The sequence below is a fragment of the Colius striatus genome, unplaced genomic scaffold, assembly GCF_028858725.1.
Source record: "Colius striatus isolate bColStr4 unplaced genomic scaffold, bColStr4.1.hap1 scaffold_40, whole genome shotgun sequence".
NCBI classification, from domain to species: Eukaryota; Metazoa; Chordata; class Aves; order Coliiformes; family Coliidae; genus Colius; species Colius striatus.
The window spans coordinates 2,271,811-2,293,408 of NW_026908523.1; the positions used below are offsets into that span (position 1 = coordinate 2,271,811).

At 57.6% G+C, this 21,598-nt stretch overlaps 1 protein-coding gene across 1 annotated transcript in view; it reads right to left on the reverse strand.

The window, feature by feature from the left end:
• Positions 1 to 9,390: 9,390 nt before the first annotated feature.
• The window catches only part of LOC133629375 (hydrocephalus-inducing protein homolog), a 115,124-nt gene continuing 102,916 nt past the window's right edge, over positions 9,391 to 21,598 (reverse strand). Inside the window, exons 40-54 of the mRNA XM_062020030.1 lie at positions 21,111 to 21,252; positions 19,780 to 19,900; positions 18,528 to 19,133; positions 17,916 to 18,154; positions 17,070 to 17,252; positions 16,733 to 16,852; positions 13,932 to 14,085; positions 13,662 to 13,834; positions 13,075 to 13,273; positions 12,164 to 12,263; positions 11,558 to 11,657; positions 10,976 to 11,144; positions 10,499 to 10,737; positions 10,195 to 10,276; positions 9,391 to 9,609 (exon numbers count right to left, since the gene is read on the reverse strand). Of these exons, the coding sequence (XP_061876014.1) occupies positions 9,391 to 9,609; positions 10,195 to 10,276; positions 10,499 to 10,737; positions 10,976 to 11,144; positions 11,558 to 11,657; positions 12,164 to 12,263; positions 13,075 to 13,273; positions 13,662 to 13,834; positions 13,932 to 14,085; positions 16,733 to 16,852; positions 17,070 to 17,252; positions 17,916 to 18,154; positions 18,528 to 19,133; positions 19,780 to 19,900; positions 21,111 to 21,252 (2,846 nt within the window). The remainder of the gene's footprint in view (positions 9,610 to 10,194; positions 10,277 to 10,498; positions 10,738 to 10,975; positions 11,145 to 11,557; positions 11,658 to 12,163; positions 12,264 to 13,074; positions 13,274 to 13,661; positions 13,835 to 13,931; positions 14,086 to 16,732; positions 16,853 to 17,069; positions 17,253 to 17,915; positions 18,155 to 18,527; positions 19,134 to 19,779; positions 19,901 to 21,110; positions 21,253 to 21,598) is intronic.

Here is a 21,598-nt window from a genome sequence, read left to right on the forward strand (position 1 = left end):
CATGCCATAGAAGGCCACAGGGTTCCATGTTTCCATGGTGCCTTTGGGGCCCAGGACATGCCATAGAAGGCCACAGGGTTCCACATTTCCATGGTGCCTTTGGGGCTCAGGACATGCCATAGAAGGCCACAGGGCCACATGTTTCCATGATGCCTTTGGGGCTCAGGACATGCCACAGAAGGCCACAGGGCCACATGTTTCCATGGTGCCTTTGGGGCCCAGGACATGCCATAGAAGGCCACAGGGCCACATGTTTCCATGGTGCCTTTGGGGCCCAGGACATGCCACAGAAGGCCACAGGGTTCCATGTTTCCATGATGCCTTTGGGGCCCAGGACATGCCATAGAAGGCCACAGGGTTCCACGTTTCCATGATGCCTTTGGGGCTCAGGACATGCCATAGAAGGCCACAGGGTTCCACATTTCCATGGTGCCTTTGGGGCTCAGGACATGCCACAGAAGGCCACAGGGTTCCACGTTTCCATGGTGCCTTTGGGGCTCAGGACATGCCATAGAAGGCCACAGGTCCACATGTTTCCATGGTGCCTTTGGGGCCCAGGACATGCCATAGAAGGCCACAGGTCCACATGTTTCCATGGTGCCTTTGGGGCCCAGGACATGCCATAGAAGGCCACAGGGCCACATGTTTCCATGATGCCTTTGGGGCTCAGGACATGCCATAGAAGGCCACAGGGTTCCACATTTCCTTGGTGAATTTGGGGCTCAGGACATGCAATAGTAGGCCACAGGGTTCCATGTTTCCATGATGTCTTTGTAGCCCAGGACATGCCATAGAAGGCCACAGGGTTCCATGTTTCCATGGTGCCTTTGGGGCCCAGGACATGCCATAGAAGGCCACAGGGCGACATGTTTCCATGGTGCCTTTGGGGCCCAGGACATGCCATAGAAGGCCACAGGGCGACATGTTTCCATGGTGCCTTTGGGGCTCAGGACATGCCATAGAAGGCCATGGGGCACACTGCATTGTGACCTCATTCCCAGGACATGCCATAGAAGGCCACAGGGTTCCACGTTTCCATGATGCCTTTGGGGCTCAGGACATGCCATAGAAGGCCACAGGGTTCCACATTTCCTTGGTGACTTTGGGGCTCAGGACATGCCATAGAAGGCCACAGGGTTCCATGTTTCCATGATGTCTTTGTAGCCCAGGACATGCCATAGAAGGCCACAGGGTTCCATGTTTCCATGGTGCCTTTGGGGCTCAGGACATGCCATAGAAGGCCACAGGTCCACATGTTTCCATGGTGCCTTTGGGGCCCAGGACATGCCATAGAAGGCCACAGGGCCACATGTTTCCATGATGCCTTTGGGGCTCAGGACATGCCATAGAAGGCCACAGGGTTCCACATTTCCTTGGTGAATTTGGGGCTCAGGACATGCAATAGTAGGCCACAGGGTTCCATGTTTCCATGATGTCTTTGTAGCCCAGGACATGCCATAGAAGGCCACAGGGTTCCATGTTTCCATGGTGCCTTTGGGGCCCAGGACATGCCATAGAAGGCCACAGGGCGACATGTTTCCATGGTGCCTTTGGGGCTCAGGACATGCCATAGAAGGCCACAGGGTTCCATGTTTCCATGATGTCTTTGTAGCCCAGGACATGCCATAGAAGGCCACAGGGTTCCATGTTTCCATGATGTCTTTGTAGCCCAGGACATGCCATAGAAGGCCACAGGGTTCCATGTTTCCATGATGTCTTTGTAGCCCAGGACATGCCATAGAAGGCCACAGGGTTCCACGTTTCCATGGTGCCTTTGGGGCTCAGGACATGCCATAGGAGGCCACAGGGTTCCACATTTCCTTGGTGACTTTGGGGCTCAGGACATGCCATAGAAGGCCACAGGGTTCCATGTTTCCATGATGTCTTTGTAGCCCAGGACATGCCATAGAAGGCCACAGGGTTCCATGTTTCCATGATGTCTTTGTAGCCCAGGACATGCCATAGAAGGCCACAGGGCCACATGTTTCCATGGTGCCTTTGGGGCCCAGGACATGCCATAGAAGGTCACAGGGCCCCACGTTTCCATGGTGCCTTTGGGGCTCAGGACATGCCATAGAAGGCCACAGGGTTCCATGTTTCCATGGTGCCTTTGGGGCCCAGGACATGCCATAGAAGGCCACAGGGCCCCACGTTTCCATGGTGCCTTTGGGGCTCAGGACATGCCATAGAAGGCCACAGGGTTCCACATTTCCATGGTGCCTTTGGGGCTCAGGACATGCCATAGAAGGCCACAGGGTTCCATGTTTCCATGGTGCCTTTGGGGCCCAGGACATGCCATAGAAGGCCACAGGGTTCCACATTTCCATGGTGCCTTTGGGGCTCAGGACATGCCATAGAAGGCCACAGGGCCCCACGTTTCCATGTTGCCTTTGGGGCTCAGGACATGCCATAGAAGGCCACAGGGTTCCCTGTTTCCATGGTGCCTTTGGGGCCCAGGACATGCCATAGAAGGCCACAGGGCCCCACGTTTCCATGATGCCTTTGGGGCTCAGGACATGCCATAGAAGGCCACAGGGCCACATGTTTCCATGGTGCCTTTGGGGCCCAGGACATGCCATAGAAGGCCACAGGGCCACATGTTTCCATGGTGCCTTTGGGGCCCAGGACATGCCATAGAAGGCCACAGGGTTCCACGTTTCCATGTTGCCTTTGGGGCTCAGGACATGCCATAGAAGGCCACAGGGCCACATGTTTCCATGGTGCCTTTGGGGCCCAGGACATGCCATAGAAGGCCACAGGGTTCCATGTTTCCATGATGCCTTTGGGGCCCAGGACATGCCATAGAAGGCCACAGGGTTCCATGTTTCCATGATGCCTTTGGGGCCCAGGACATGCCATAGAAGGCCACAGGGTTCCACATTTCCATGGTGCCTTTGGGGCTCAGGACATGCCATAGAAGGCCACAGGGCCACATGTTTCCATGATGCCTTTGGGGCCCAGGACATGCCATAGAAGGCTACAGGGCCACATGTTTCCATGGTGCCTTTGGGGCCCAGGACATGCCATAGAAGGCCACAGGGCCACAGGTTTCCATGGTGCCTTTGGGGCTAAGGACATGCCATAGAAGGCCACAGGGTTCCACAAATCCCATGATGCCTTTGGGGCTCAGGACATGCCATAGAAGGCCACAGGGTTCCATGTTTCCATGATGCCTTTGGGGCCCAGGACATGCCATAGAAGGCCACAGGGTTCCATGTTTCCATGGTGCCTTTGGGGCCCACGACATGCCATAGAAGGCCACAGGGTTCCATGTTTCCATGGTGCCTTTGGGGCCCAGGACATGCCATAGAAGGCCACAGGGTTCCACAAATCCCATGATGCCTTTGGGGCTCAGGACATGCCATAGAAGGCCACAGGGCCACATGTTTCCATGGTGCCTTTCGGGCCCAGGACATGCCATAGAAGGCCACAGGGTTCCATGTTTCCATGATGCCTTTGGGGCTCAGGACATGCCATAGAAGGCCACAGGGTTCCATGTTTCCATGATGCCTTTGGGGCCCAGGACAAGCCATAGAAGGCCACAGGGTTCCACGTTTCCATGGTGCCTTTGGGGCCCAGGACAAGCCACAGAAGGCCACAGGGTTCCATGTTTCCATGGTGCCTTTGGGGCTCAGGACATGCCATAGAAGGCCACAGGGTTCCACGTTTCCATGGTGCCTTTGGGGCTCAGGACATGCCATAGAAGGCCACAGGGTTCCACGTTTCCATGGTGCCTTTGGGGCTCAGGACATACCATAGAAGGCCACAGGGTTCCACATTTCCATGATGCCTTTGGGGCTCAGGACATGCCATAGAAGGCCACAGGGCCACATGTTTCCATGATGCCTTTGGGGCCCAGGACATGCCATAGAAGGCCACAGGGCCACATGTTTCCATGATGCCTTTTGGGCCCAGGACATGCCATAGAAGGCCACAGGGCCACATGTTTCCATGATGCCTTTGGGGCTCAGGACATGCCATAGAAGGCCACAGGGTTCCACGTTTCCATGGTGCCTTTGGGGCTCAGGACATGCCATAGAAGGCCACAGGGTTCCATGTTTCCATGGTGCCTTTGGGGCTCAGGACATGCCATAGAAGGCCACAGGGTTCCATGTTTCCATGGTGCCTTTGGGGCCCAGGACATGCCATAGAAGGCCACAGGGTTCCACATTTCCATGGTGCCTTTGGGGCTAAGGACATGCCACAGAAGGCCACAGGGCCACATGTTTCCATGGTGCCTTTGGGGCCCAGGACATGCCATAGAAGGCCACAGGGCCACATGTTTCCATGGTGCCTTTGGGGCCCAGGACATGCCATAGAAGGCCACAGGGCCACATGTTTCCATGGTGCCTTTGGGACTCAGGACATGCCATAGAAGGCCACAGGGCCACATGTTTCCATGGTGCCTTTGGGGCTCAGGACATGCCATAGAAGGCCACAGGGTTCCATGTTTCCATGGTGCCTTTGGGGCCCAGGACATGCCATAGAAGGCCACAGGGTTCCACATTTCCATGGTGCCTTTGGGGCTCAGGACATGCCACAGAAGGCCACAGGGCCACATGTTTCCATGGTGCCTTTGGGGCCCAGGACATGCCATAGAAGGCCACAGGGCCACATGTTTCCATGGTGCCTTTGGGGCTCAGGACATGCCATAGAAGGCCACAGGGCCACATGTTTCCATGGTGCCTTTGGGACTCAGGACATGCCATAGAAGGCCACAGGGCCACATGTTTCCATGGTGCCTTTGGGGCTCAGGACATGCCATAGAAGGCCACAGGGTTCCATGTTTCCATGGTGACTTTGGGGCTCAGGACATGCCATAGAAGGCCACAGGGTTCCACCTGTTTCCATGGTGCCTTTGGGGCTCAGGACATGCCATAGAAGGTCACAGGGTTCCACGTTTCCATGGTGCCTTTGGGGCTCAGGACATGCCATAGAAGGCCACAGGGCCACATGTTTCCATGGTGCCTTTGGGGCTCAGGACATGCCATAGAAGGCCACAGGGTTCCATGTTTCCATGGTGCCTTTGGGGCTCAGGACATGCCATAGAAGGCCACAGGGCCACATGTTTCCATGGTGCCTTTGGGGCTCAGGACATGCCACAGAAGGCCACAGGGTTCCACGTTTCCATGGTGCCTTTGGGGCCAGGGACATGCCATAGAAGGCCACAGGGTTCCATGTTTCCATGGTGCCTTTGGGGCTCAGGACATGCCACAGAAGGCCACAGGGTTCCACGTTTCCATGGTGCCTTTGGGGCCCAGGACATGCCATAGAAGGCCATAGGCCCACTCCATTGTGACCTCAGTCCCAGGACATGCCACAGAAGGTCATGGGGCCCACTCCATTGTGACCTCATTCCCAGGATGGGTATAAAAGGCATCTTCTGCCCCGGCCATGGCAGATTCTGTCTGTGCCTGCTGAAGGGAGGCAGCGGCTGCATCGGGCTCAGGGAACCCAGGGAACTCGCAGACCCAGGGAACGCAGGAGCTTGCCCAGAACCCTTTGGCAGCTGAAGCCATGTCGCCTGTGGACCAGTTGCCAGTGGCATGTGGCCGCTGCATGCCCTGCCAGGGCCCACAACCAGCCACCATCAGCAGTGAGCAGATGCAGCAGCAGAGGTGGGAGCGGGCGGTTCTACGCGCCGAGCTGCAGCAGGAGCGGCTGCGCATCCAAGAGCTGCACCGCGAGTTCAACACCAAAACCCGGGCGCTGAAGGAGTCTTTAGCAGAGGAGAAGCAGCTCCTGTCTGAGCAGCTCCAGTCTGAGCTGGAGCACAGGCTGGTTCAGGAGCTGCGGCGGCTGCAGGAGCTGAACCGGCAGCGGCGCGAGGCCGAGATGCGCCGGGTGCTGCGCTGGAAGGACGCCGAGCTCCGGGAGACTCAGGAGCTGCTGCGCCGCGAGCGGGTCGCGGCCATTCGCCAGCTGAGGGACCTGCAGCGTCTGCTGGCCAAGGAGATGGTGATGCCCAGCCAAGGGGACAAGGAGGCCCAAAGGAAGTTTCAGGGTCTCCTCAGCAAGGTGACCGAGAGGGATGGCCACCAGGACCCCCGCATCCAGCACCTCCAGAACCAGCTGCAGCTGGAGAAGAGACTCTTCAACCAACACATCCTGAAGCGGTCTGAGGGTGAGCTGCCCGTCTTGCCCAGCACTCCCGAGCCCAAAAGCCCTTCTGGGCATGAGGGCTGTGAGGAGACATGGAGCTCCTGCTCCTCTTCTGAAAAGGGGCCCCAGGCCCCAGCAGCACCACAGGAAAGGGTGCTGCAAAGCCACAGAGACAGGCAGCAAACAGTATACCAGGCTATAGCAGAGGCTCTAATCCAGCAGACAGAGGGGGAAGACCGGCTGCTGCCCAGCAGCAAACGCAGAAAGGTGCTGAAGGAGAAAAGCTGCTTGCAGCAGGCTCAGGAAGCCCAGGAGAGGCAGCAAAGGGTGAAGCAGAGGAGCCCACTGCAGCAACCTCTGGAAGCCCAGGAGAGGCAACAGAGGGTGAGGCAAAAGAGTTGCCTGCAGCATCCTCTGGAAGCTCAGGAGAAACAGAAGAAGGTGAAGCAGAAGAGCTACCTGCAGCAGCCTCTGGAAACCCAGGAGAGGCAGCAGAGGGTGAAGCAGAAGAGCCACCTACAGCTGCCTCTGGAAGCCCAGGAGAGGCAACATAGGGTGAGGCAAAAGAGCTGCCTGCAGCTGCCTCTGAAAGCTCAGGAGAGGCAGCAGAGGGTGAAGCAGAGCAGCCGCCTGCAGCAGCCTCTGGAAGCCCAGGAGAGGCAACAGAGTGCTGTGGAGATGAAGAGCAACCTCCTGACACAGGACAGCTCTCCAGAAGTGTGCTGCAAGGCAAAGAAGCTGAGGCAGCAAACTGCTGAACTGTCTGCTCTCATCTCAGAGCTGGAGGGGAGAGCCAGGCAGCTGCAGGCCACCATCAAGCTCCTGTCTGAGACTGCAGTGCCAGTGCCCAGCCAAAGCTCCACCAAGAAGCTGAGCACGGCACCGTCTCCTCAGCACAGGGCTGGGGGAATGGGACACCCTGATGGGGCTTTGCTGGGCCAGCATGAGCCACAGGGACAGTCTCAGGAGGTGGCTGAGGAGCTTCACGCCCAAGAGGGCTCTGGTTGTGTCACGAACACCCGCTGCACAACCTGTGAGGAGTTGCAGGGGAAACTGAGGGAGGTGACAAAGGAAAACAGGCACCTGGCTGAAGAAATTGCTCATCTGCTTGTGCACGTGGATTTGGCAGAAAGGGCAAGGGAGGAGAGTGGCAACAACATCTTGCTTCAAACCCACCTGGATGAATCAGAGCATACACTGAAAGCCATGAGAGAGATGGCAGAAAGGAATCAACAGCTGCAGAAGAAACTGGGGGTGACAAAGGTGAAGCTGCAGAGGAAAGAAGAGGAAGTTGAGAGTTTGCAGAGAGCTCTGGCAGCAGAGCACAGGGAAGACAAGAAATCCCTGCGTCAAGCCCAGCTGGCTGAGCTGGTTAATCTGTACCGAAAGGCAAATGAGAAACATCAGCAGCTGTTTCAGAGGCTGCAGCAGCAGGAAAGACAGTCTGCTTTGGAGCAGGAGCTCAAACTCATACAGGCTATGAAGGAACAGTCAATAGAGTTTGAAGAACTCTTAGGTACAGCTATGATCCTTTCAAGGGTCTCTATGAAAGGCCTGTACTAGAGCTTCCCCTTTTTACTGGACAATATGTCTCTGGAGACATGGGTGAAGAGACATGGGAGAGCTGACTGATGGTGCAGAAGATTGGGCAGAAGATCTTGTCGATGACCTGGTGCCTCCAGAGTCTCCAGGGACAAGTGGTTTGTAGCTGGACACAGCTGATATCAGTCCTGTCTTCTCTCTTCTTATTACAAATGTTCTTCACCAACTCTCTGTGTCGTCTCAGTGCATGGTGGAAGCTGAGGGACACAAGTGAGTGCCCAGCCCCAGGCTTCTCACACTTTGCAGGAGGTTGCACGGGAGCCCATCTGCCAGCAGAGCTCTACCTTTGGTTTGGGAGCTCTCCTCATTCACTTGCAATTAAGTCTGACAAAAGGCTGCCCTCAGAACCCTCTAGAGGAGTAGGAAACCTGGGGCTGGGGGCTTTCTTGTGTCCCTCACTGCCAACCATCTCTTGCTCAGCTGCACCTTGGGCTTTTTCAGGCTGGGCTGGTGTGGTGGGTGCCCACCAAGTCCTTCCATCGCTCCTTGTGCAATGGTGGCTGGAAGGAATGTAGAAATTCAACCTCTAGGAAGGAGATGGCATTGTGCACATGCTAAGGGAAGCTCTGACAACACAAAGGGTGCCAGGGAAGAGTGCAGCTGGCATGTGAGGAATCCCTGCTTCCCCAGGAAACCAGGACAGGGGCTGGGACACAGGCGAGATGCTGCAGCCAGGTTCTGTGGGAGGCTGCAAGGAGAAGGGTGCTGCATGGTACTGTGGCACAGGCCTGACACTCTGGGTCACCTACCTGTCATGTTTTGACAAGATGTCATGCTCTGAGTGAACTTTGCTCAGTAGAATGTCATTCAAATAGCTAAACCTCCATCCCAAGGGCTACCCGCCTCCAAGGTGCCACCACCCCTCCCTGAGCGTGGTGAGGAAGTCAGCGAGGAATCCATCCCTGCCTCTGACTCCTGGGCTCTCTGAACCACAGGGACAAGGGCAAGGTCTGAACTTTGCACTTAGAAACCTCTCCATTCTCTGTCTTTTCTACCTTGGAGCGCTCTGTCACTCAGAGGAATCCATTTGCACGTGCTGTGTGCACACAGTCGCTCTCACCGCCAACCCACGGGACTCTGTGCAACCTGTGGCTCTCCTCAACTGCAGCTCCTGCCCTGGTACCAGAAACAGCTCCACACCAACCCACACAGGACCTTCAAAGGCACGAGGGGTTCAGGCTTCTGCAGTGTCATGGTTTTGCCCAGCTGGGACCAAAGAGCCACGAGGGTGCTCGCTCACTCCTTCCCCTCCCGGTGGAGTGGGATGGGGAACCAGAGAAAAGGATGGAAAACCCACGTAGGTTGAAATAAGAACAGTTTAATAGAACAACAATAAGAAGAAACAGGTTCAGGGGGAAAAAGGAACAGTTTTAACAGTAAATGAGGGGAATATACAAAAGGAATGGTGTGTGCTGTGGCTGCTCACCACCCAGGACCCAACACAACCCCCTCCCACCGGCAGCCCCCCCTCCCCTCCCAACTAGCTCCCTACCTCTATGTACTGGGCATGATGTCAGTATGGTATCAAATACCTGTTTGCCAGCCCAGGTCTGCCCATGTTGTGCCCCCTTCCTACCTCCCCATCAAAGATAACTAACCTAGCCCAAACCAGGAGACGCAGCAAAGCCGGGACTGATGGTCACCCTCAAGCCAACGCCATCGCCACAGCCCCAGCATGGGTCAGTGTCAGCTTTTACCGAGCCTGGCACAGCACTCGGCAGCCAGGGTGTAGGGGATGCCAAGGGGATGGTCCTTGGGGTCTCTGCCACTGACGTGGATGCTCAGCTGCTCCTGGCACAGCCCCGGCACCCCGGCGTAATATTCCACCCTGATGATCCTCTGGCCGCCCGCAGCGATGGAGCCGAAGGCTGGGTGCAGCGTGAACATGCCGAGAGCCAGGCGAGTCTGCAGAGAGCCCCAGCACAGGCTGGTGTCACACAGCCCAGCCTGCAGCAGCCCCAGCCTGGAGGATGCCACTGCAGGGAGGGATGGCCCCAAGGCAGCCCCAGGGTGAGGTGAAGAAGCCAGGAGGAGCTGCACGCCCATCCCGAGGGGCAGACAGAAAAGTCTGGGCACAAAGGGTGAAGGGGGGAGCTGGGATCCTCCAGGGGCAAACCAGGAGAGCAGAAAGAACTGTGAGAAATGATGGGGCAGAAGGGCTGGGGAAGAAGGGAAAGCCAAGTCATCCCCTGCCCCGGGGCTGGGAGCTGAGATGGGGACGTTCTGCAGCGGTGGCAGTCACAGAGCCACCCAGGCAGCAGCTGCCAAACATGGGAGCTGCCCCTCTCCTGAGCCCAGGCCGGGGCTGAGCCAGAGCGAGGGGCTGTCACTGGCACTCAGCAGCTCCTGCCTCTGCCTGTGGCTGCAGGGGACACATCTCCATCCCTCCCTCAGACCCTGCCCATCCCCACCCGTGGGGACGAGCCCGGGCACAGCAGCGTCCTCCCACCCCCTCTGCAGCAGCGTGTGCTGGGGGCAGGAGCCACCCACCTGCACCATGGCGGCTGTCTGCTGCTCCAAGGGTGTCTCTTGAGCCGTGCTGCTGCTCTGGGTGGGATTCACAGGATTTGCACTGAGAGGGGAAAAGCAGAAACATCCACGGTGCTGAGCCAAAGCTGCCCTTCCTCGCGTGGAGGGACAGGCTCCTGCTCCCCCTGCTGCTGTTCCACCACTCTGTCCCACACACAGGGATACTGAGGCACCCTCTGCCCCCTGCCCAGGAGCTCAGGGCACGGCAGGACAGCAGTCTGGTGGTGGGGCTGTGCCACAGGGCCTGATGCATCTCTTCTCTCACCTCTCCCAGGGCAGCTCGGGTGCCTCCCGGTCCGCTTTGCAGATGAGGAACTGGAAGTCGAGGATGCCTGTGTTGGCCAGTGTGAAGGTGCAGGTTTTCCTGTTGCCCTTCTCAACGACACCCAAGTCGAGGAGCGAGGCTGGGGAGATGCTGTAGTGTCTGAAGGCAGCCTTTGCAGACACCTTCACCGGGATGATGGCAACGGTCTCACCTCCTTCAGGGGTGTTGGGCTCAATCACCTGGAAGCCAGGAGGGGTTGGCAAGCTCAGCAGGGGCCAGCCTCTATCTCCTAGACCCCCCACAGCCCATCCTCAGTTCAACATCACCTCCAGACTTTCAGCTCTGCTTTGGAAGCACCACACACATCTCTCAAAGACTTTGTGGTAGAGGACAGAGTGAAAGCCTTCCTCCCAGGAGACGTGCCCTCCTGACCACCCTGGGGCATGGGCAGTGAATGCTGTGTGCCCCAGCACCCACCTGGCAGCTCAGGATGGCTTTGTCCTCAGTGCTCATCTCTGCCTTGGGGTGGAAGAGCAGCTGGACCTGTGCAGAGTGCTGGGGCTTGCTCAGGACGCCCTTCTGCGGCTGCACGGTGAAGTGGGAGGCCAGGTTGCGGATCTTGGTCCCAGCAGCTTCCAGTTTGAAACTGGGGAGAAGGAAGGAAGATCTCTGCTGGTCAAAGCATCAGCACCACCAGCACAGTCAGGGCTTGGCATGGAACTCCAGCAACAAGGGAGAGACTCAGATCTTGGCACAGAGCACAGATGGTCTGCAGCGTCCCCAGCTGACCTCACATGGAATGTTTCCCTTCCCACCTTTAAAAGGGGGAATGAGCTGAGCCTCAAAGGAAGGCAACCAGTCTCAGGGGTGAGGGGCTCAAACATCAGGGTGGCTCCTGGTTCCTGCTGAGCTGCTGGTGTGTGGCTGGATTCTCCACGAGAACACCCAGGGTTTGTGTTTACCTGAGCCATGAGGCAGCCAGCACAGCCTCTGGCCATGGCCAGGAGGAGAATGCAGATGGTGGCCCTGAGCATGCACAGAGCAGGCAGCTGGACCCACCTGTATGCAACAGGGTACTGTCCTTTGTTCTTCAGAGTCAGCTCCTGCTTCACCTCACCCAGCACGGGAATGGTTCCAAAATCCACCCTGTCATCTGCACCTGCAGAAACCCACAGGGTGAGGTAAGAAACAGGGAGCATGTGTGAGCTGCTGCTGGCTGCACCTGCTGACATGAGACACGTCTGGAGCTCTCAGGCAGCACTAAACCCTTCTTGTTGTGTCCCTCTGGCAAGTTTGTTCCAGCTCCTTTGCTGCACCTTTGCCTTAGAGCATCTGCAGAGTGCAGCTGTGCAGCTCTGGTTCCATCTCCCTCCCTCCAAGCACAGATCCAGGAACTTGATGTGCCGTGCTGAGCCCTCAGGAGCTGCCAGCTGCCTGTTTAAGTGCTGCCTTTTCCCAGCCCCCAGCCCCATCTGCATGGGACAGGGCACATCTCAAAGCTCAGAGGTGAGCACCTCGAGGCTGGCTGTGCCCTGACAGTGCTTTGCTCCTCGCAGCCTGCAGGCTGTGTGTGCCACAGGCCACGCTGCACGCTGTCCCATCCCCTCCCAGTGCCACAGCAATGCAGTGCCCCCAGGCTTCTCTGCTTCAGGGGCATCCACTCACTGTTGGGGATGTTGATGGTCAGACCAACGTCATAGGCCTCTGCAACAACCTGGATTGTCTCAATCTGAACAGTCCCCAGCAGGTTTTCTGCATCTGAAACCTGAGGCAGCAAGAAACAAACGCTGCTGAGACCCTTCCCTCACATCCTTTGCACACACAGGGCTCTGTCTCTGCTCATGCTCCCACCACGACCTCCCCTAGGCACTGCCCAGCTTTCCTGACCTGTCCATGTCACGTCTCACCCAGCAGGGTTCTGCCACAGCAAGAAACCCCATCAGCCCAACTCTGCTCTCCTGCAGCAGGAATGCTGCTGGAACAGCCACCAGCAGTGACAAGTGTCCCAGGGCAGGTGGCACTCAACAGTCAGCCCCCTCCTCTTTGCTCTCGCAGCATCCTCACCCAGCTGCAGCTCCAAAGCCACGGGAGCAACACCCCAGGGTGAGAGCGTGTGGCTCCATGTCACAGAGCCCAGGGTGGGTGGAGGGGGCAGACAAAGCCTGGAGAGCCAACAACAGCCTCAAGCCCAGACAGCAGCACGGCAGCTGCCGCAGGGGCTGCAGCCAAAGCGCTGCGTGTCGGGGTGACGCCGGTGCTCGGGGCTGCAGCGTGTGTCTGCAGAACCCAAGCAGCAGCTGGGATCACAGCACTCATGGGCTCCTCAGGCACATCTCCTCCCACCTCCACAGCTCACTCCTCCCATCAAGCTCAAGTTACAAGACCATTGCAGCAGGCACTTGCTTCCCAAAACGTTACCCCTGGGTGCAAGGTGCTGGTGGCTCAGAGCCTGGTCTCGGCCATGCAGGAGGGAAGCAACCTGAGGCAGGCTCATCCCTTTGCCCTGGGCAGGCTGCCCCTCCCTCCCAGCCTCCCTGCCTAACAGCACAGGCTTGAGCCCTCTCCAGGCTCCTCACCTCCAGGCGGATCTTCTCCTTCAGCCTCAGCACCTTGGTGGCTTTGAAGCGCAGCTGCACGCTGAGCTCCGTGCGGGGACCGAGGACACCCTGATCTTGTGAGACAGAGAAGCTCCCGCCAAGGTTTCCCAGCCCATGGAGCTTCCAGGCCACGGGGAGCAGGGTGCGGTTCTGCAGGACCAGGCTCTTGCTGTCTGTCCTGCAGAGAGAGGAGGAGGCTCAGTGCTGGCTGCTCCACGGTCACACCAGCGTTGCAACTGCCTGCAGCTGGGAGCAGCCCTATCCTGGTGCCTGGAGCCACAGTGGAATGCATTCTCTTGGCCACAAGTCTCAGTCCTGGGGAGCAACTGGGTGCTACAAGCATATCCTGCAGCAGGGAGATGAGGGGGAGCCACTGGGCTGCTCTCTGAGCAGCAGATGGGACTCAAATCCCTCAGCACATGCAGCATCGCCAGGAACGGCCAGCAAGAGACTGGGAGCTACTGGGAGAAAGAGTTCCACCAGCCCAGCTGCCAACCTGAGCCAGCAGGAGAAGCTGGAGGGGAGCTCATGCTTGCTCTCACCCTGGCAGATCCTGTGTGACTGACCTGTAGAGCAGCAGCCTGTCGAAACGCAGCCGCTTGGGGCTGACCTCCAGCTGCACCTTCACCCCCTGGCAGCACAGGCTGAAGGTCACCGGCTCCGGGTTGTCCCGAATGTGGCAGATGAGCTTGTCTTCCACCAGCCCAGCTGCAGTGGGGTAAGCCCAAACATTCAGCTCCTGGCCCACACAGACAGAGATGGAAGAGCATCCAGTGAGCAGGAGGAATGGTTCCTAGGCGCTTCTCCCCATGCCTGCTCTCCCCACCCAGCCCTACCCGCTTCTCGTTGGGTTTCAGCCTCATGCTGGGAGGGTCCAAGTGGAAGGTGTCCCCGTGGTGCTCAAAGGAGAAGCTCAGCTCGGCTTCCAGGGCGGTGGTGTTGAGGATGGAGAGTCTCTCGTGGTTGCCAGGATGGGCCAGGGCTTCATACCTGCCACAAAACAAGGGAAAGGCTGCAGAGGACACTGCTGCCTTCATCCCAGGCTGAGGCTGTGCTGGAAGCCACAGTCTAACAACCAGCCCAACTTGTACCTTCTCCCTTCTCACCCTTCCTTCAGCTGTGGGACAGGATTTGGAGTGAAAGGGGAAAAACAGCAAGCAGAACCCCAAGAGCATTCCTCAGCCTGGCTAAAGATCTGCTGTAGGGTTTTATGCTGGGTTGGGATGAGCTTTAGTTCTAATCTTGGGGGGAGCTCTGGAGATCTCAAAGCTCCAGAGCTTTAGTTCTCATCTTGGGGGGGAGCTCTGGAGATCTCAAAGCTCCAGAGCTTTAGTTCTAGTCTTGGGGGGAAGCTCTGGAGATCACAAAGCTCCAGAGCTTTAGTTCTCGTCTTGGGGGGGGCAGCTCTGGAGACCTCAAAGCTCCAGAGCTTGGGTTCTAGTCCTGGGGGGGAGCTCTGGAGATCTCAAAGCTCCAGAGCTTTAGTTCTAGTCTTGGGGGGAGCTCTGGAGATCTCAAAGCTCCAGGGCTTTACTTCTCGTCTTGGGGGGGGAGCTCTGGAGACCTCAAAGCTCCAGAGCTTTAGTTCTAGTCTTGGGGGGAGCTCTGGAGACCTCAAAGCTCCAGAGCTTTAGTTCTAGTCTTGGGAGGGAGCTCTGGAGATCTCAAAGCTCCAGAGCTTTAGATCTAGTCTTGGGGGGAGCTCTGGAGACCTCAAAGCTCCAGAGCTTTAGTTCTAGTCTTGGGGGGAGCTCTGGAGACCTCCAAGCTCCAGAGCTTTAGTTCTAGTCTTGGGGGGGAGCTCTGGAGATCTCAAAGCTCCAGGGCTTTAGTTCTAGTCTTGGGGGGAGCTCTGGAGACCTCAAAGCTCCAGAGCTTTAGTTCTAGTCTTGGGGGGGAGCTCTGGAGACCTCAAAGCTCCAGAGCTTTAGTTCTAGTCTTGGGGGGGAGCTCTGGAGATCTCAAAGCTCCAGGGCTTTAGTTCTCGTCTTGGGGGGGAGCTCTGGAGACCTCAAAGCTCCAGAGCTTTAGTTCTAGTCCTGGGGGGAGCTCTGGAGACCTCAAAGCTCCAGAGCTTTAGTTCTCGTCTTGGGGGGGAGCTCTGGAGACCTCAAAGCTCAGAGCTTTAGTTCTCGTCTTGGGGGGGAGCTCTGGAGACCTCAAAGCTCCAGAGCTTTAGTTCTAGTCTTGGGGGGGAGCTCTGGAGATCTCAAAGCTCCAGAGCTTTAGTTCTAGTCTGGAGATCTCAAAGCTCCAGAGCTTTAGTTCTAGTCTTGGGGGGAGCTCTGGAGATCTCACAGCTCCAGAGCTTTAGTTCTCGTCTTGGGGGGGAGCTCTGGAGATCTCACAGCTCCAGAGCTTTAGTTCTAGTCTTGGGGGGAGCTCTGGAGATCTCAAAGCTCCAGGGCTTTAGTTCGAGTCTTGGGGGGGGAGCTCTGGAGACCTCCAAGCTCCAGAGCTTTAGTTCTAGTCTTGGGGGGGAGCTCTGGAGATCTCAAAGCTCCAGAGCTTTAGTTCTAGTCTTGGGGGGAGCTCTGGAGATCTCAAAGCTCCAGAGCTTTAGTTCTCGCCTTGGGGGGGAGCTCTGGAGATCTCCAAGCTCCAGAGCTTTAGTTCTAGTCTTGGGGGGAGCTCTGGAGATCTCAAAGCTCCAGAGCTTTAGTTCTAGTCTGGAGATCTCAAAGCTCCAGAGCTTTAGTTCTAGTGTTGGGGGGGAGCTCTGGAGATCTCAAAGCTCCAGAGCTTTAGTTCTAGTCTGGAGATCTCAAAGCTCCAGAGCTTTAGTTCTAGTCTTGGGGGGAGCTCTGGAGATCTCAAAGCTCCAGAGCTTTAGTTCTAGTCTGGAGATCTCAAAGCTCCAGAGCTTTAGTTCTAGTCTTGGGGGGAGCTCTGGAGATCTCAAAGCTCCAGAGCTTTAGTTCTAGTCTGGAGATCTCAAAGCTCCAGAGCTTTAGTTCTAGTCTTGGTGGGAGCTCTGGAGATCTCAAAGAGATCTCCAGAGCTCCCCCCAAGACTAGAACTAAAGTGCCAACGTTAAAAAAACCCAGCCAACCAAGGCTGAACATGGAAATCCATCAGCAGTCCCAAGGCAACTGTTTTAAGCCAGACTTTACCCATCAGTGAGGATCAGGGACATGTAATACCTGTTTTCATTCCTCTGCACCTCACCCCCCTGCCCATGCTGGCAGGTCACATCACAAAGTCCCATGAAGATTCCAGATGAAGGGTTGTTTTACAAAGCCATCAGCAGAATAACTGCTCCTTCAGTTTTACCTGCAGAGCTCAAAGCACTCAGCAGAAGCACCACGGAGGCTGAGATGTGGAGGGGAGGCACGAGGTGCTCCGAGTCACCTCCAGGCTGGAAGCAGCCCATGGCTCTGGCCACTGAGGTCCCACCAGGCAGGGAGATCAGCTCCATCCCTCCCCAGCTCCTCCAAGTCTCCTGTGCCTGTCAAGTTCACACCCCCCCCGTGGTCCTTCACCCTGAGTATCTCCCAGGTCTCTGCCTGGGCTTACCCTCAGGGACAGCAGGTCCTCAGGAGTGTCCCTGAAAGCATGAGGCCCTGCAGATCCCCTCCCATCATCTCACTGCTCACAGGAGCCACCAGGATGCTCCCCCAGGGCCAGAAGCACCTACCAGTTCCTCGACTTCCCACACAGCAGTGGGCCAAAGTGGAAGACGCCCGTGCTCAAGACAAACTGCTTGGAGACGATGGCATCGTGTGCCTTGCTCCTCCTGCAGCGAGGAAACACCACCCTGGGCAGAGAAAGCAGAGGAGGAGGAGCTGTGAGATGCTCCAAGCAGAACTCCTGCTCACAAAGCCACAGCCCTGCTCAGTGGCCACGGCAGCAGCCCCGGTTGCCAGCCCCAAGCCTGGGAAGAGGCATCAGGGCTCAAGCAGCACGAGTTGCCCCAGGCAGCAGGCTCTGAGCTCTGGGGAGCAGCGTGGGGGGCTCCCATGGGACAGCCTTACCGTGGGTCCTGGCTGATGGTGGGGTACAGGCAGGTGCCCCTGCACTGCAGCTGGTACAAGGCTTTTGTCCCCTGGATCTCAAAATGCAGCGTCTGCTCGAACTGACCCAGCAGCGTGGAGCTGAAATGGACCCTGAGCTCCACCTCACCGTGGGCAGGCACGACCCACCGGCCACTGCTCAGCCTGAAAGCGACAGAGGAGGCTTCAGAGCTGCTCCCAGGCAAAGGAGACGAGGGGCAGGGCCAGGGACTCGCCCTCCCAGGGAAGGAGGGGTGGTCATCCCCTGCCCAGCTGGGGACACGGGACATGGGCACAGGGGTGGGCTCGTCCCTCACAGCTCACCTGGGAGGCTTCTCTGGGGATGGGGCTGTGTCCAGGACCTGTTGCTGTGTCTCTGGCTCCTGCACAGCTACCTTGCTCCGCCTGGAGCCACGGGAAGCCCGGGGGCTGCCAGGCTGAAGCAGAGCTTTCTCCTTCCTTGACCTTGGTGAAGCTGGGGTGAGCAGTTTCTCTGGCTTCTTTGTCCCCAGGGGAGAGAGAAAAGGCAGAGAGAGAGGTGAGACCTTCCTGAGACCTTCCCCCCTCAAAAGAATGCTGCAGGTTTGTGGACAGACCGTGGACTTGCTCTTCCATATCGGGCTTTCTTTGGTCTATGTCAGCTCTCTTTGCCCAGGGCCCCCTCCTCACCCAGCACCCTCTCCTCAAGCCAAGCTGAGGGCTTGGGGTGGTTTTTCCTTCCTCTCAGGCTAAGCCTTGAGCAGAGCTCTCTCTTTTGGACAGACAGAAGGAACATCTGCAGTCGTGTCTCCACTGCCCTTCCCAGGGACCCTTTCCCATCCCACCTACCCCCATCCAGCCCCATCCAGCCCCAGCACCTTCTCTGTGGGCTCAACAGGGACATCCACATGCTTGGTGTCCTCCTTTTCTTCCTCCTTATTAGCAGTGTCTGGCACAACGAGGACAAAGTGCCTGAGGGCTTCTCCTGCCCCAGGGGCCACCCGCTCCTCCGGGTAGCGGATCACAGAGTAAAAGGTGGTGGGGGCAATGGGAGGCCCCGAGGGACCCAGTCCCAGGTGATCCAGGACCTAAAGCAGAAGAGAAACCCCTGTTTAGCCTCCCATCCCCTTCATCCTCACACCTCCTTAAGGGCACTGAGCCATGGGGCTGTTTCCAGGGAGCACTGTGCTTATGCTCAGTGGGGTGGGCAGGCTGCAGAGTGGCACCAGGGCCAGCTGAAGGAAACAATGAGCTGCCAGGGGATCCTTTTCCATCCTTTCCAGCCTGGGCAGCTCCCTGAACAGACAGGATGCTCCAACACAGAGCATTCCTTTGCAGCCAGTGGAGGGATGCCACGGTTGCTGCAGGGGGAGCTGCTGTGAGGCAGCAGCAGTGGCCTGGACACTGCCACATGGGCAGCCCAGAGCATGGGCTCAGCACCTGAGCCTCACAGGGCTTTACCTGCTCTGCTGCTGGCAGCTCATCACTCTCCAGGACCTCTGTGGTCACACCCTTGGAGCTCAGCACCTCGATGTTCAAGCAGGGCACCCCGACATCCAGCTCCTTGGATGACCCTTCTGCACCTTCCAGATAAGGTAACTTGGAGCCTCCAGGAGCCTTCAGCTGCTCCAGCTGCTCCTTCTGCAGGCGTCCCTTCTCCCTGTCCTTGTGTCTCCTGTGGCTGGATGGACGCTGGTGCTGGCCTCCTGCTTTGGACCACAGCTCCTCTGGCTTCAGAGGGGACAGCAGGGCGCCCTGAGCCCTGTCCCAGGACGACAGAACATATGTGACACCCTTCTGCAGCACCTCATACATATCAAACCTCAGGGCCAAGGCATCTTCTGTGTCACTCTGGGCCTCGGGTTGTTCCTCCCCCTGCTCTGGCTCCGAGGGCTGTGGAACTACCAGTGGGATGGAATCTGTCAGGGCAGCTTTGCTCTGCCTTCGCTTCTTCCTTGCAGCAGGGTCTTGGAGCTCCACCCCAGATCCCTTTGTGTCCAGCCCTTTGGTGCCAACTGGACTCTTCCCAGTGGCCTCGTGGGTACTGCCGGTTGACAGGGTCGTGTGCTGGGCAGGAGGGAGAAGCAGGACAAAGCTGTGAGCCTTTCAAAGCACTGTGGGACAGCCATGACACCCCCAGCCTCGTCCCAGACCTCTGCTGGCTGCTCTACAAACCCCAGGTCAGGAGGCAGCTGGTACCCAGTTCAGCCCAAGTGAAACCAAACTCTGGCATCAGACTGATGAGGAGTCCAGCTGAGGAACAGAACAGCTTCCCAACCCTCATCCTCACTCCTGTGCAGCCCTGGGGGCTTGTTTCTGCTGTGCTGAGCATCCCTGTGCCTGGCTGGTGCCTTGGGAAGTCTGGCTGCTAAAGAACACCTCCTGCCAGGCCCAGCCAGATCACAGCTCAGAGGTGCAAGTCAGACAGAGAGGGGAGAAACACTGGAGCAAAGCTCTCTAGGGCTTGACAGGGAAAGTATGGAGCTAGGTGAAGCCAAGGCTCAAAGGCAGCAGCAACACCCTGCAAGGGCAGCTCTGCCAACACACCCGTGGGAAAGCAGCAGCAGGAGCTGGATGTTTGCAGCACAGCCCCTCCAGTTACTGATGGCCAGGCTGCCCAGCCCTGCAGGGGGCTGCTGGCTCCTGGGGAACAGTGTGGCTCAGCAGGAGGCTCCTGGGGATCTCACAGCCCTCTGTGCATGCAGCCACTCACCTGCCTGAGCAGGAACCGGCTTGCCCTCCTTGAAGCTCGCCTGGCTTCCCTCTGCCTCTGCTTCTCCAAGCGCTCCAGCTGCTTCTTCTGTGCAAGCTCTAGAGCCAGACGCTGCATCTCCCTTCCAACAGCCAGAGAACAAGCTGCTTTCAGCCAGAGAACAGCCCTGAGAGGTGCCCTGCTGCTCTCTCAGCTGGTTCTGCACTTCAGTCCTCGACCCTGAGCCCAGGCAAAGCCCTGAGACCATCTCCATGGACTTGCCTCACCCTGGGTGGGCTGGGAACATCCAAAAGCGAGGAGAGGTGGGAAAGGACCAGACAGATCAGGCTGTGCTGCCATAAGGGCTAAATCTGCTCTCTGTAAGCTCCACCTGGACACCTCCAGCACCCTGCCACAGGCTGATCTGCCATCACTGCTCACTGATGCCTGGAGCCCTCTGCACCTCCCAGCTCACACATCACTAACTCCTGTTTATCCCCACATCAATACTTGGCATTTACAGCCCTCCTCCCTGTGCAGAGCCTGCTCCCTGGTGAGGATAAGCATATCCATCAGAAAACAAAGGCTGCAGTAAGTCCCCTTCTGCAAAGCAGGCTCCAAACAACCTGCTGGAACCCAGACCATGGGAAGCTTGTGCTGCCTGTCCTGGACACTGGGATTCCAAGCAGCCCTGGCCATCTCCTCCCAGGGGAGCAAACTTCAGCTGGGGCTGGAAGAAGTGCTGAAGCACATGCTGGCTTTAAGCAAGTCCCTCCCTGAGCTTCAGGCAGAGCCTTACACTGATGCATCCCCCCCTGAACACGGCTGCTTTCTGGGATCAGAGCTTCTCCCAGGCTCAGCTGCTGCTGCAGCTGAAGGGGAGCCCAAGAGACACCAGTGTGTATGGCTGCTGGCCCTCAGGGAGGAAAACCCTGGCAGATCTGTACTGCAAGGACTTCACCTGCAGCAGGACTGGCATCTGAAGCAAGCCAGCACAGCTGTGCCTCACACCAACCCAGACCACAGCCCCTCTGGGCTGCTGAAGGGAAGACCATGAGGACCCACATGGTGAATCTGGAGGAGTTGTCAGTGCAGTGGCAAAGGCACCCAGAGCTCAGCTCCCTGCAGCCCGTGTCTGAGCCCTGGGGCTCACTGCCAAAGGATGGGCTCACCCAAGGATGGTCCTTCCTGTGCTGGGAACCAAGGAGGTGCAACTGCCCACCCCTGTGCCACTTGCCACAGACACTTTTGGCCTTTGCTCTGCAACCCTCTGAACTCAACCAAGGTCTCTGGAGCAGGGAAACCCTTGAGGGACACCATCCTGGGCAGTTCTGCATGGAAGGCTTACACACCTCTTCCTCCTCTCACGTTTCTCCTGTCGTATTTGGCTGTTAAACTGCATTTTCTGCTCCTCAGGGAGGGCATCATACTCATCCTCATCCATCTCCCACAGACGTGCTTTCTCCCTCCTGGCAGCTTCTTCCCGCTCCCGTTCTTCAGCACAGAGCAAAGGAAAAACCATCAGTGAGTGACTGCAGAGCTGCTGCTCTGGGTGAGCTTGTGAGGGCTCAGGTACATTTGGGGGGGCTCAGTGGGGATTTGGGGGGTTGAGGCCACATTGGACAGTGAGTCAGAGCTGAGGGGGTTCTTTAGGGGGGCTCAGGAGTGTTTTGGAGAGCCCCAGAAAGGGTTCATGGGGAGTTTTGGGGTGCCCAGAGTGGTTTGGGGGTGCCCAGGTCAGGTTTGGGGGGGTCTCAGGTCTGAGCCAGCCCATCATCCTGCCAGGAGGCACCGAGGAGCCCACAGCCCTGCTCCAGAGCTCAGCTCATCCCCCAACCCA